This window comes from Chelon labrosus (assembly GCF_963514085.1).
Source record: "Chelon labrosus genome assembly, chromosome: 2".
Lineage (NCBI taxonomy): Eukaryota > Metazoa > Chordata > Actinopteri > Mugiliformes > Mugilidae > Chelon > Chelon labrosus.
Window position 1 is genome coordinate 9,784,434 of NC_140338.1, and position 12,465 is coordinate 9,796,898.

Sequence of the window (12,465 nt, forward strand, 5' to 3'; positions counted from 1 at the left end):
TGGCCACTATTTTGATTTATAGTTATTATAAAACTATATATTTCCATCTTTGGACTGTAAGAAACACATAACAAGCGATTTTAAGATGAAGTCTTGAGCCGACTAACTGGTAACCGTTTTCATTTTTCACAGTTCAATTGACATTTTATTGACCACAGATCAATTAAATAAATAAATAAATAAGAAAGTAGCTAACAGATTATTAAAACGGGAAACTAAAATCTTTTGGCTTAAAAGGTGCCAGAGAGATTTGAGATTTGCTTGATGCTGAGTTCAAGCCAGTAGCTTGATTTCCAGTAGCTTGGGAGAAATTAACTGTCTAATATTTATATATTTTAAGACTTTATTTTTAAAGCCAGCAAAATAAATACACAAAGGATTTGATGTGTGTCCTATGTTCCTGGATGAATGGAGATAATTGAGAACAATTGAGAATGTGAACAACATTAGGTGTCTGTGAAGGTTCTCAGTCATCCAGGTCACGGTATATCCAAAAAAAAGCGTTTTAAAAAAAGGACAACTGGACTTAGAGTAGAGTTTTTTGAGACGACGTTTCACCATGCATCCGAGTAACTTCTTCAGTTCTAAGGTACTGGTGGGAAGTTTGAGGTTTGAGGCTGAGGAAAGAGCACAGGGACAAAGCAGTCCCCCACCTCAACGACAGGTAAGTACCTAACTGTTAATGGAAATTAGCTGCACCAGTTTCTGGTTGTTTACACAACAAGGAAGTTTCAGTAGAAGTTTCCTATTTAAACCTCAAACTTCCTACCAGTCCCCTAGAACTGAAGAAGCTACTCGTATGAGTGGTGAAACATCTTCTCAAAAAAAACTCCAGTTGCGCTTTTTTAAAACAGTTTTTTGGATAACAGCATTTTTAGTTTAGTTTATAAGTATTTGTGTTTTTTCAGAGAGGGTTCCTAAAAATGTAAAAAGCGAAAATAATTTTTAAAAATCTTTGCATTTTGTGACAAACTTTGAATTGTGACCTGAGTATATCTAAACATTTCTAAAAAAGAAAAAGTGTGATAATAGATGGCTTAAATAATGACTAATTTGTTAAGAGAATACGTTTAAGGAGTTTATTTTGGCAGCACCACAAACTACATTCTTTTAATTACTCAGTTGAGCCTCTAGAGAGGATGTTGTGTGTGACGTGCGGGGGTCAGATAAGGGCAAACAAGGAACCCTCACATCACTGTCTGAGCGCATCCCTCCAGCAATCCCAAAACACATGATTTGCTCCGCATCGTTTCACACATGGTCACAAAGAGGCACAGATGTAGATTTTCTAGAATGTGCAGCAGCTCGTATGATCGCTGGGAGTTATTCTGTTCGGCCCCGTTGTAAGTTCATCTGTGAGCCTTGTGTTTACAGAGGCAGGAAGGTGGAACCTCGGGGAGGAAGGAAGGAAGAAAAGGCAGGCAGGCTATTAAAAGTCGCTCGGTTTTTCTGGCGTTAATGACAGACCCAGACCTTGGCCTTCCATCCTTGCGCTGTTTGTGTTCAAAGAAAAAAAAAAAAAAACCACAGCAACCTTCATGTGTGGCTCTCTCGGGGTTGAGTGTAGTAACTTCAAATCAACTCTTCGCTCTTGTTTTCCAGCAAGAGGAGGAGTGTCAGCGCATACCTCAGCCAGCTGAAGGTAAGAGGTTAAGCAAACGCCCTCTCTGACTCTCACTTGCTCTCTATGGCTGCCTCTTATAGCTGCATATATACATGCTAACTGTGAGCATAGAAATTCACGCAGAGTGTCTCTGCTGGGCTGCTGCTGTGTGTGTTTGTAGATGTTTGGTGGTCGGAAAGAGATGGACTCACTGAAGAAGGAGCTGGAGGAGGAGCTGAAGCTCAGCACCGACGACCTGAGGAGCCACGCGTGGTACCACGGACCCCTAAACCGAGAGGTGCACATTAGACCACGCTGTATTTACGCTTAAAAGATATGTTTCATGTACACACAGTAAAAGAACGTGCTATTGTCTGGGAGAATATATATGCAAATGTTAAGGTAACATAAAGTAGACTGCAAACTTTTTGTCTTTGCTAATCTGGTTCTGTACAGAGGGGTTAAAATCTACTTAGCAGCGCTTACAAAGCTCACCAAAAAACAACTTCCCTGTGTTTTGATCCCACTTTTAGTTTGCCAGACGCTCAGTGAAGACTTAAAGGGGAACTACTGTTTTTTACAACCTGGACCTTATTTCTGGCATAAAATACGATCGTTTACTCACCCATATAACTTTTGCGTCAGTCCTTCGGGAGATATTTAGATCAGCATATATCCATATAGTAGGAGTGACTGGGGCACCAAAACGCAGCCTCTAAATAACGCATTATCTGCTAGTTTTTTGCAACATGGCAGAATATTTTTCCGATTCTGAGGTTGGGAGCGAACCATAGCAGTAGCATATTACAGGTAAACAAGTCGACCGTCACGGGTGGGCGCGGCACTCAGAGAGGACTTCATCCAGGTCAGAAGACATCATCCGGGGTCTGTAGGTCAATCTACAGACCCCGGATGATGATAACAGGTAACTCCGGACTCAATGGGGAATAGCACTGACGTACGATAACAAAATATTGGCGAAATGAACGAGTTTCATGGCAGATAATGTGTTATTTAGAGGCTGCGTTTCGGTGCCCCAGTCACTCCCATTATATGGATATACGCAGATCTAAATACTTCCCAAACGAGTACAAATGACGCAAAAGTTATATGGGTGAGTAAACGATGGTATTTTTATGCCAGAAATAAGGTCCAGGTTGTAAAAAACTGTAGTTCCCCTTTAAGGAAGTCACTTCTCCTAACTAGGAAATAGTCTGGCCTCTATCATTTTGTTATTCTTACACTTAAGTTTGGATTAAACAAACAGACAAAGAACATTAAAGTGTAACACACTGAGACTGAGTGCCGGCTGGCAAATGTTATTACATTCAGACAAAACCGCTCTTGTTTTTCCCCCATATATACGCTGAGCTAGACTAAACCAGCTGGTGTTTGCCAGCATATTAGGCACATTATCATCTTATATCTAAAGCAGTCTAATTTAATAGTTTTGCAATAAATCAGTCCTCATGGAAGATTTTGTGGAAACTTATTACGAGAAGCCCGCAGACTGTGGTGTCATTAAAAACTGAGCTTTATGATAGAAGATCTATGACATTTATGAGTTTAGACGTTATTAGGTTCAGCTTTAACCTCTTGTGAACCTCCCAGCTGACAAGTTAACCTGCTGACTTGTCTTCAGGCTGCAGAGTCTCTGCTAGAGAGGGACGGAGACTTCCTGGTACGGGACTCAAGCTCTGCCCCGGGGGACTACGTTTTGAGCTCCTTTTGGAAGAACGGCCCCATGCACTTCAAGATCATACGAGTGGTCCTACGACCCAAAAAGGTTTGTGTTATTGTGACAATAATTCACTGGGCTACAATACCAAATGTCCTTGTTCTTATTATGTATGTACCCCCTTATCTGATCACCACAGGCCCTGGGAACTGGCTGTTGGCACTGTTATAAGTTAAACAATTACTAGAAGTTAAAAAAGTTTCACATTTAACTTGTGATGCAATACCTTTTTTGACATAGTCCTGAACAAGTCATGTATGTAAATCAGGAAGTCATCAATAAGGCAATGGAAGCCACAATGGCGCCAACGACTTAAACCGCATTAAAGTACCAAAACTGAATCAACAGCGCTCTGGATTCTGAACCAGGATTCATTTCAGCGCTGCTTTGTTAGATTTCATTTCATTGTACATAATAAACTTAGATAACATGTATTTCATTGGTTGTGGTACAGATTTAGGTCATCATTGTTTGATTGGCAGCGGTTACAGTAATAGATTTCATTGACAAACAGTGTCAGTACACTCAAAACCTCATTACTCTGCATGATTCACCATGTTTCAAACCACATATACTATCTATTTCCCCATAAAGCCTTGGAAGCTGGGCAGAAATATTTATTTAGTGATTAACTAAAAAAGTGATGATTGTTTGAATTATATTTAGAATGCAAATTAATGATGGAGAAGTCACTCTGTTTTACTAAAGAGCGTCACATCCAAACTGAGGCTTTCTAAGCTAGAATACCTTCCTATTTAGCCTCTTGGGAGAGGATTTTTGTTTGACCGATGCTTTAAAGGCTTCGCTTTATCCATTATGTGTTCCTCCATCTGTTACCACAGGGCTACTCCCGGGAGCTGTTCCAGTTCGAGGAGGATCGCTTCGACAACGTGCCCGCTCTCATCCGATTCTACGTGGGCGATCGGCGGCCCATCTCCCAGGCTTCAGGCGCCGTGATCTTTCACCCGATCACGCGGACCCTTCCCCTGCGTGTCATCACCGAGCGACAAGCCGAGCAAAAAGGCAGCAGCAGCAGCAGCAGTAGAGCTGCGAGGGGAGAAAAACAGGCCGAAAACGACAAAAGACGCTTCAGTTTGGCACACAGCGACTCACTGCAGGTCATAAATCCACTGCTGAGGTGGGAGCGAGCGTTATGTAGAGCACATGCACAACTAAACGTATGAAGTCAAATGGATGCAAATGAACATGCTGCTGAATGTTATGCATTATGTGTGGTAGGAGTGGAAGTCAGCCGGCTAACCTGGAGAACGTAGGACGGAGGCCTTCTCTTCAGTCTGCACAGTCTGACAGCAACCTACGAACTGGTAGCGTATCTTAAACATGCAGCCTGCGATCCACTAACCTCTAATGTACACTGGATGCAGATGTGTTGCGTCCCAGCACCGTCATGGCCTTTCTTTAGGACATTTTTATCATGCAGGGTCTCCTCCTGTTGGAGCAGCTTGCATCCCTAAAATCTGAAATTAACTCCTGAACCAAGCATGCACCAACATTACGCATAAAATCATTGTGAAATTATAATTTACTTTATGCAGGTGCAGCACACAAAAAAGAACCACCATGGTTTTGCTTTCTGCTAATATGAGCTGATGCAAGTAATACACATGCAAACTTAATAAAGGCAACACCAGCACGTAGGATTTGTTGCCGTATTAACTGTGAGTGAGCGGCTAACTTGTTTAAAACATATATTTTTAAGACAGAATTCACACATCAAAGTGTGTTTTCAGGCCGTGGGGATCTACTGTTCAGGGTGAAAAATAATGTGCAAAGCCTTTTGTGGCTCTAGAGGGAGCTGCACCACCTCTGATAAATTGTGTTCTGTAAGAAAGTAGTAAGTTTGCCATATTTACCACTATAGCCCACTACTCATTTCTGCTTTATCTTTATTAAGTCACTGCTAGATTAACATATCAGCATCTCTGACTCAACTGTTTCACTGTGGGTGACAGTGAGGACAGGTATTCTGCTGACTGAATGAGGAGTTTAGTTTAGTGTTGGCCAGTCTATAAGAGTCAGACCCCTACATTGGAGATCATAGGCTTGTTATGTCAGTGTATAAGTTGGATGATAGGTAGCAAAACACTGGATTTAAGGTAAATTGGAGAAAATGTCAGTCTTACCAAGATAATTTATGAAAAAAAAATCATATTTATTGTGTCAAATGTCCTGCTTAATATTTTTTCTTGTGTCAAAGCAGTTTGTTCACATGTGCATTAAAGGGGAACTAATGTTTTTTGCAACCTGGACCTTATTTTTAGCATAAAATTCGATCGTTTACTCACCCATATAACTTTTGTGTCATTTGCACTTGTTCAGGAGATAATTAGATCAGCGTATATCCATATAGCGGGAGTGATGGGGATTAGCACTAGCATACGATAACAAAATATTGTTGAAATGAACGAGTTTGACGGCAGATAATGCGTTATTTAGAGGCTGCGTCTCGGTGCCCCAGTCACTAACACTATATGGATATACGCAGATCTAATTATCTCCCGAATGAGTGCAAATCACACAAAAGTTATATGGATGAGTAAACGATCGTATTTTATGCCAGAAATAAGGTCCAGGTTGTAAAAAACAGTAGTTCCCCTTTAATGTTAGCGAAAAGATCGAATTCACCTCAGCCAATAAATCTTTGTCATAGTTGTTTAAACAATAAGTTTGTTTTTCACCTGTCACTGTCACGACTCCTCGTCAGGTGTCCCGCAGAGCTCTCCGTCAGAGGACACCGGCCCCGCCCCCATCTCCCCGGTGTTTCGCACGGGCAGCGAGCCCCTGCTGAGCCCACGACCAGGACAAACCCGGCCCTGCTATCCAGGTAACAGAGCAGATATGAGCACATGCACCTCTTCGCCTGAGATACGTAAGACTCAAGCTCAGATCTAACGCTGCACCCGCAGGTGGTGGCGTTACTTTGCGAGGTTCGGACGGGCAGCTGCATCCCAGAGCTCCTCCCAAACCTCTCCGAGTGTCCACCGTTTTCCCCAACGCCACGCCGCCTCCACCCACAGGCCGATACAAAGACCCCAGCTCTTTGTACGATGAGCTGGTCATACAGGTAAAACAAAAAAAAAATTCACCTTTTGTCTCTTTATGTCCCTTTGGCTGTGGAAGCGAGGAAGGCCTTAGAGGCTACCGTTAAATCTTCCCTGGAGACTTTATAATGTTGTTGTGTTCAGGTACCACAGTCCCAGCAGAAGGGTCACGTGGACCGACTGCGTGCAGAGGAGAAGTGGCAGAGCCGAGCACGACTCACAGAGACTTCCTTTGGATTTTTAGAGGCCCAGAAGAATGAGGAATCATCACAGCTGCCGTTTGACAAAGAGCTCCAGGGGAAGGCAGCGCAGGAAGAAGAGGATTGGCATTTTGAACGGCCACATGTCCGTGTGACTAATATTTACTTTACAGTTTGTCGGTTTGCTTCTGTTTTGAGTAGATGCAGAGTTCAGTGGCCAGAACAGCTTGTGCTGGTTGTACCAAACATGGATACACAAACACATCTCATTTTTATTTATTTTTTTGTGCTCAGATTCTTATCATACTCTTAAAAATGTTGGATTGGTGTAATCCATGACGGTGCCATCATGTCTGTACTAAATTAAACAAAGTTGCATGTTGCTGCAGGCAAAAGAGATTAAACTTCCAAATTCACTTTCAGTCGCTGCTTTGTCACCGAGCAGAGACGACAACAAACGTCTCGGAATAATTAAGAAAAAATAAATTTTTCCGGATCCCGCCTTCTCAAAAACGTTGTTATCTAACTAAATACTTTATGGTCTTGTACGGTTGAGCTACCATCTTTTTTAGACATTTCAAACCATAGACTGTATATAAATATGGACAATGCGTCTCTGAACTTCCTTGCATTGACCAAACTAACTCGACTTTGTAGCCGGAGTCTGCGCAGTACGGTCCGAGAGTAGAGCCACGTGAAGCCTCGATATCGATGACTCGACTGCACTTCCTCCAGACTCACTCGCATTTTCATTTAATTAATACTACGCTCTGCGCTACCTCCACCCGTTACAAGGAAATGTTGGATTAAACACTGTACTTGTTTTTTTGTTTTTGAACTGCCACGGGACTGCTTTACGGAGCGGTTGGCATGGTCGCCATTATGTCACGTCCTGTTTCTATAGCGTCAAATAACTAAACTAAAACAAAACTTAACCAAAAAATTAACACTTGAACATGCATCAACATTATATTAACTACTTAAAATGAAAGAAACCATCCTTGAAAAACAAATATTTGAGTGTATTTTAGTGTTTTAGTTTGACCTAAGTCTCATCCACTAACATGGAGGGGGTGGCGCTTATGACCTATACTGCAGCCAGACACCAGGGGGAGCTCTACTTGCTTTGGCTTCACTTTTGAGGAGCTGCTCCATCTTTATATACAGTCTGTTTTAAGAGATGATTGTAAGCTTAAGTTCGTCGCTTGCCGCATTTGTATTGCCTTTCAGCCGTAATGTAGCACCAACAAAAATGAATGCCGAGTTTACTCAATTTGAGCAAGAGTCGAGTTTTTAATATCAAACTCAAAGTTAAGTAAGGGCCTACAACAATTAATGTTTCCTCTACGATACCTCTATGCAAAGTGGAGGAAATGATGCGCAATAATTCTAAGATATGCACCGATTTTAAAGATCATGATTAAGAAAATCTGATCAGGAAGTAAATGTTAAACAATGAGCAATGTGAACTACACAGTAGATCATCACAAAAGTAAACTGTCCACTTTCCAAACCACTTTGTTGAGAGTCTAATTACTGACGTACTGCCTTTTCAGTAATATTGTTTGTGACAGTTTGTAACAGCAGTCTGCTTAATGTAATTATTATTATTGGGATGTTATATCCTCAGAGTATATTCAAGCAGAGTGGTGTACTAATGCGCATGTGTCTCCATCCCAGGTTGAGACGGTGTCATGTTTCCAGTTGGATCAGTTTGAGTCGCTGCTCTTGCCGGAGAACAACCGACCTCTGGAGCCCAGCGTCCTGCTGGTGCTCAAAGAGCTCTTCAACCGCACGGATGCAAACACCACCGCTCTGCACATGCTCAATGTAGACTGCCAGGTAGCCTCACGGCCCACTGTTAACCCTCTTTAAGAGGCTTCTGTTGCTGGTTTATGTTTAAGAGTATTTTTAATGTTAAAGTTGAGACATATTTTTAGCTGGGGTCACTATGAGCAGTGGTTTGTAGCCCAGTTCCCAGATGTTGTTGATTTTAAGCCTGACTTGACATGGATTTATCATCATTGTGGCACTGCAGGTGGCACGCATCGTTGGTGTGACTGACGAGCAGAGGAAGATTATGGGAGTCGACTCAGGGCTGGAACTTGTCACTTTGCCTCACGGACACCAGTTACGGCAGGATTTGTTAGAGAGGTACATGCAGCCGACACACTTTATATAAAAAGATGTATGAATAGATAGATTGATTCACCTGATTTACAAAACATTTCTTCCTTGCTGATGTTGCCCACGAAGATATGAAGGTTAGCATTCTGGTATTTAGTAGATGAGTGGATTCAAGCTGATTTTGTGAATACCAAAAAATAATTTTGGGTGGCTACTAGTTGGAAGTGAAAAGCTCATATTCAGTCGTTTAATCTTTCATTTCTTAGGCATCATCTAATCGCGCTGGGAGTCGCAGTGGACATCCTGGGCTGCACAGGCACCGTGAGCCAGAGAGCAACTGTATTACACAAAATAATCTTATTGGCCCAGGCGCTGAAAGACCACGCTCACAACCTCTACTCCTTCTCGGCCGTGATGAAGGCTCTGGAGATGCCTCAGGTGGTGTATTTGTGCTCTCTCTTTCTGTGTGTGTAAAATCATGCAAAGTGAAAACTGGCTTAGAATTGCTTACACATACCTCGTATTTGTGCACGTGTGCAGATAGAGCGACTGGAGATGACGTGGCGATCGCTGAGGAGGAACCACACGGAGAGCGCGGTGCTATATGAGAAGAAACTCAAACCCTTCATGAACTCGCTGAATGAGGGAAACGGTGAGTGGCGGTGGCGTTTGAGAGTGTTTATCTTGTAGCTGATACCGATGAAGTAATATCCATCTTGAAAATGCAGGGAAAAAAAGCGTTTAGATTAGACCAGTGTTTATCGTCCCTGGAATTTGTAAAACATTAATTTGTGGTAAACTAGAATGTGATATCCTTTTTGATGCATAAAATAGTCAAAATAGATAAGAGTGGGTCAGCTGCTCATAAGCCAGCATTAGAAAGGTAAAGTTTATTCAGTGTATCAGTTGAAATCGACAGTAAAGTACCATTAAATTGGAATTACCGTTTTTTTACAACCTGGACCTTATTTCTGGCATAAAATACGATCGTTAAGTCACCCATATAACTTTGGTGTCATTTGGAGTCGGTCGGACAATATTTAGATCCAGTGGAGCATTATCTGCCGTTATTAGAGGAACCAGGTTATTATTAGGAGCTCGTTGAAAGGAGGATGCGGAGGCAGAGAGAGGAACAGCTGGCCAAAGGACAACAAACCGCTGCATGTCCACAAATAGATAATAGGTAACTCTGGACTCAACGGGGAATAGCACTAGCGTATCATAACAAAATATTGGTGAAATGAATGTGTTTTGGGCATATAATGTGCTATTTAGAGGTTGTGTTTCGGTGCCCCATTCACTCCCAATATATGGATATACACAGATCTAAATATCTTCCGAACGACTCCAAATTACACCAAAGTTATATGGGTGAGTAAACGATCGTATTTTATGCCAGAAATAATGTGCAGGTTGTAAAAAAACAGTAGTTCCCCTTTAAATAATTATAATTATACAGTTCTGAATATTGGCAGAAAATAATGTTTCAGATAGAAATACGTGATTGAACTGATGTGACACAATCTCAAATCTGACTCGAAGCACAGTTCCCTGATCGTTATGTAGCTATTTACTGAGACATACACTAACTCGTCAGATTATTAGGTACACTAGTGAAAACAAACACATTCTAATAATAACCAGTCCTGCTCTAAATCTTACCTTCACAGCTTTTTTTATGTTGAAACAGCGTCAGACTGATGGTAATTCAGGCCTAACCCACTGACTGAATACACAACACATAGAGTTCTTTAGAACTACGAAACGCAGCCTCAAAAATGAAAACACAGTTGGAAGATTTTGTGCAGGACTGTTCATTTTCACTACTGTAATCTAATGAACTGGCAAATGAGTGAATATTCACTTATTTCTTTGGCATATTTATTATATATGTCCGTTTGAATGAAACCAAATACAGAGGTTTTAGGAATTTGGGGGACTACTCTTGTTCGAGCAACTGAAGCCTTGACGGATCTGAATAAGATCATCTTTCATTTTGTCCATGAGACAAAACAAAATGCCTAAACAAAAGTTATTGCACAGATTTTTTACAGATGTTACCATTTCTGTTGAAATGTCGGCGATAAATGTCCCAGCAGCAGCAGCAGTTCCAGACACATTTCTACAGCCGTACATCACATATGAATATGATCAGACTGTATTTATACTACACCCTGGTGGTGGTATATTTACTTACAAATGTGCCCTGTCGATGATAAAATACACAAATAATTAAGTTTAAATTTATATATTTTAATATATAAATCAATTCCCAGAACATTAAGAAATCGATGTTTAGGAGTTTAGGCTCAGCCATTACATAGAATTTGTGACATAACTTGAGGCATTTTCCTCCGGTGCCTCAAAAGGCTTTTTGCATGTTTTTACTCTCCAACTCCTCCAAACACACATTAACGTCCCAAAATGAGCCTGAAAGTCTAGATAGAAATACCTTGTCACTACATACCGGTTTAATCAAGTTCTTTTATCTGATGGATATGATGTCCCCCATGTTTGCCTGTAGATTCTGTAGTCCAGGGTCCCACAGCGATGCCACACCTGGTTCCTCTTCTGATGGTGATGGAGGGCGAGGACCCAGTGGAGGACAGCGAGCGAGGCTGTCAGCTGCTCTACGACGTCCTCCAGTCGGCTCGCAGCGCCGCGTTGCACGCCAAAGATTATCAGAAGCACGCGCACTCTCTGCTCACAGGTACGCACATTCATCTCCATGAAACGGTGAAAAGAGTATTCCCTTAGCAAGTTGCTTTCAGCTCTCCGGGAGCTCCGGCTTCCTCCCTCCATCCAAAAACATGCTCGTTAGGTTAACTGGTGATTCTAAATTGGTGTGTGAATGGTTGTCTGTCTCTCTGTGTTAGCCCTGCGATAGACTAGCGACCTGTCCAGGGTGTACCCCGCCTCACACTCAATGACAGCTGGGATAGACTCCAGCCCCCCTGCGACCCTTCACAGGACAAGCGGTTACAGAAGATTAATGAATGAATGAAGTGCTCTTTGAAGTTTGAGGAAAATTGAAGCATGTGAAGTACACACAGGCTGAGGCAGGAAGTAGAGAAGTTTAACCTATCCTACTCCAGAACGGTGTACACTGCGAACATGATGCACCTTATCTGATCAAATGTTGGTCCCTGTTTCAGGAGGAGGCTGGGAGGCGGTGCCCGAGCTGCTGGAGGCTTTCCGGACAGAGTTCGCCCTGCGGCTGTTCTGGGGTCAGGTGGGAGCGGCGGCGGACAGAAAGGAGCGCTACGAGAAGTTTGACAAGATCCTCTGCGTCCTCTCGGATAAACTGGAACCTGTGGAAATGACCCCACAGCAGCCCGACCCTTTAACCTGAGCCTCGGAGGAGGAGTGAAATCAGCACTTTCTTCACTGGAGGAAAATAACAGATGGAGGGAAAAGTGATTTTTCCTTGACTTGCTGAGACTTGAGAGACTCTACGTTGAGCTTGTGAAATATGAGAATTTTTACTGGAATGTGAAAAGGGGCAACTTTGGTTCATTTTCCCTTTTTCAGGCTGAAATCGTTAACCCATAGACGAGGATGTGTTTACTTTACAGATTGTACATTTAAGTGTTTTTTTATGAATCCAAACCACTCACTGTATGCTTGACAATACAAAGGACCAACATGGACATTATTGAGACTTTCAGTGCCTTCACTAGAAACTGATTTTCATCTCAGTGTTTCTAATAAAATGAATAAATTGTGTTTTTATGT

The 12,465-nt window shown here is 42.1% G+C and overlaps 1 protein-coding gene across 3 annotated transcripts in view; it reads left to right on the forward strand.

Moving 5' to 3' along the window:
- The window catches only part of sh2d3a (SH2 domain containing 3A), a 20,974-nt gene extending 8,518 nt beyond the window's left edge, over positions 1-12,456 (forward strand). The window contains exons 5-18 of one of the 3 annotated variants that reach the window (XM_084565118.1): positions 1,603-1,642; positions 1,785-1,901; positions 3,246-3,389; positions 4,184-4,479; positions 4,581-4,666; positions 6,067-6,186; positions 6,269-6,426; positions 6,548-6,748; positions 8,284-8,445; positions 8,642-8,757; positions 8,997-9,168; positions 9,271-9,382; positions 11,255-11,440; positions 11,886-12,456. In XM_084565118.1, coding sequence (XP_084421244.1) covers positions 1,603-1,642; positions 1,785-1,901; positions 3,246-3,389; positions 4,184-4,479; positions 4,581-4,666; positions 6,067-6,186; positions 6,269-6,426; positions 6,548-6,748; positions 8,284-8,445; positions 8,642-8,757; positions 8,997-9,168; positions 9,271-9,382; positions 11,255-11,440; positions 11,886-12,082 — 2,107 coding nt within the window. In that variant the 3' untranslated portion in view covers positions 12,083-12,456. The remainder of the gene's footprint in view (positions 1-1,602; positions 1,643-1,784; positions 1,902-3,245; positions 3,390-4,183; positions 4,480-4,580; positions 4,667-6,066; positions 6,187-6,268; positions 6,427-6,547; positions 6,749-8,283; positions 8,446-8,641; positions 8,758-8,996; positions 9,169-9,270; positions 9,383-11,254; positions 11,441-11,885) is intronic. The other 2 variants (XM_084565119.1, XM_084565120.1) reach the window with 2 other exon arrangements.
- The last annotated feature ends 9 nt before the right edge of the window (positions 12,457-12,465 follow it).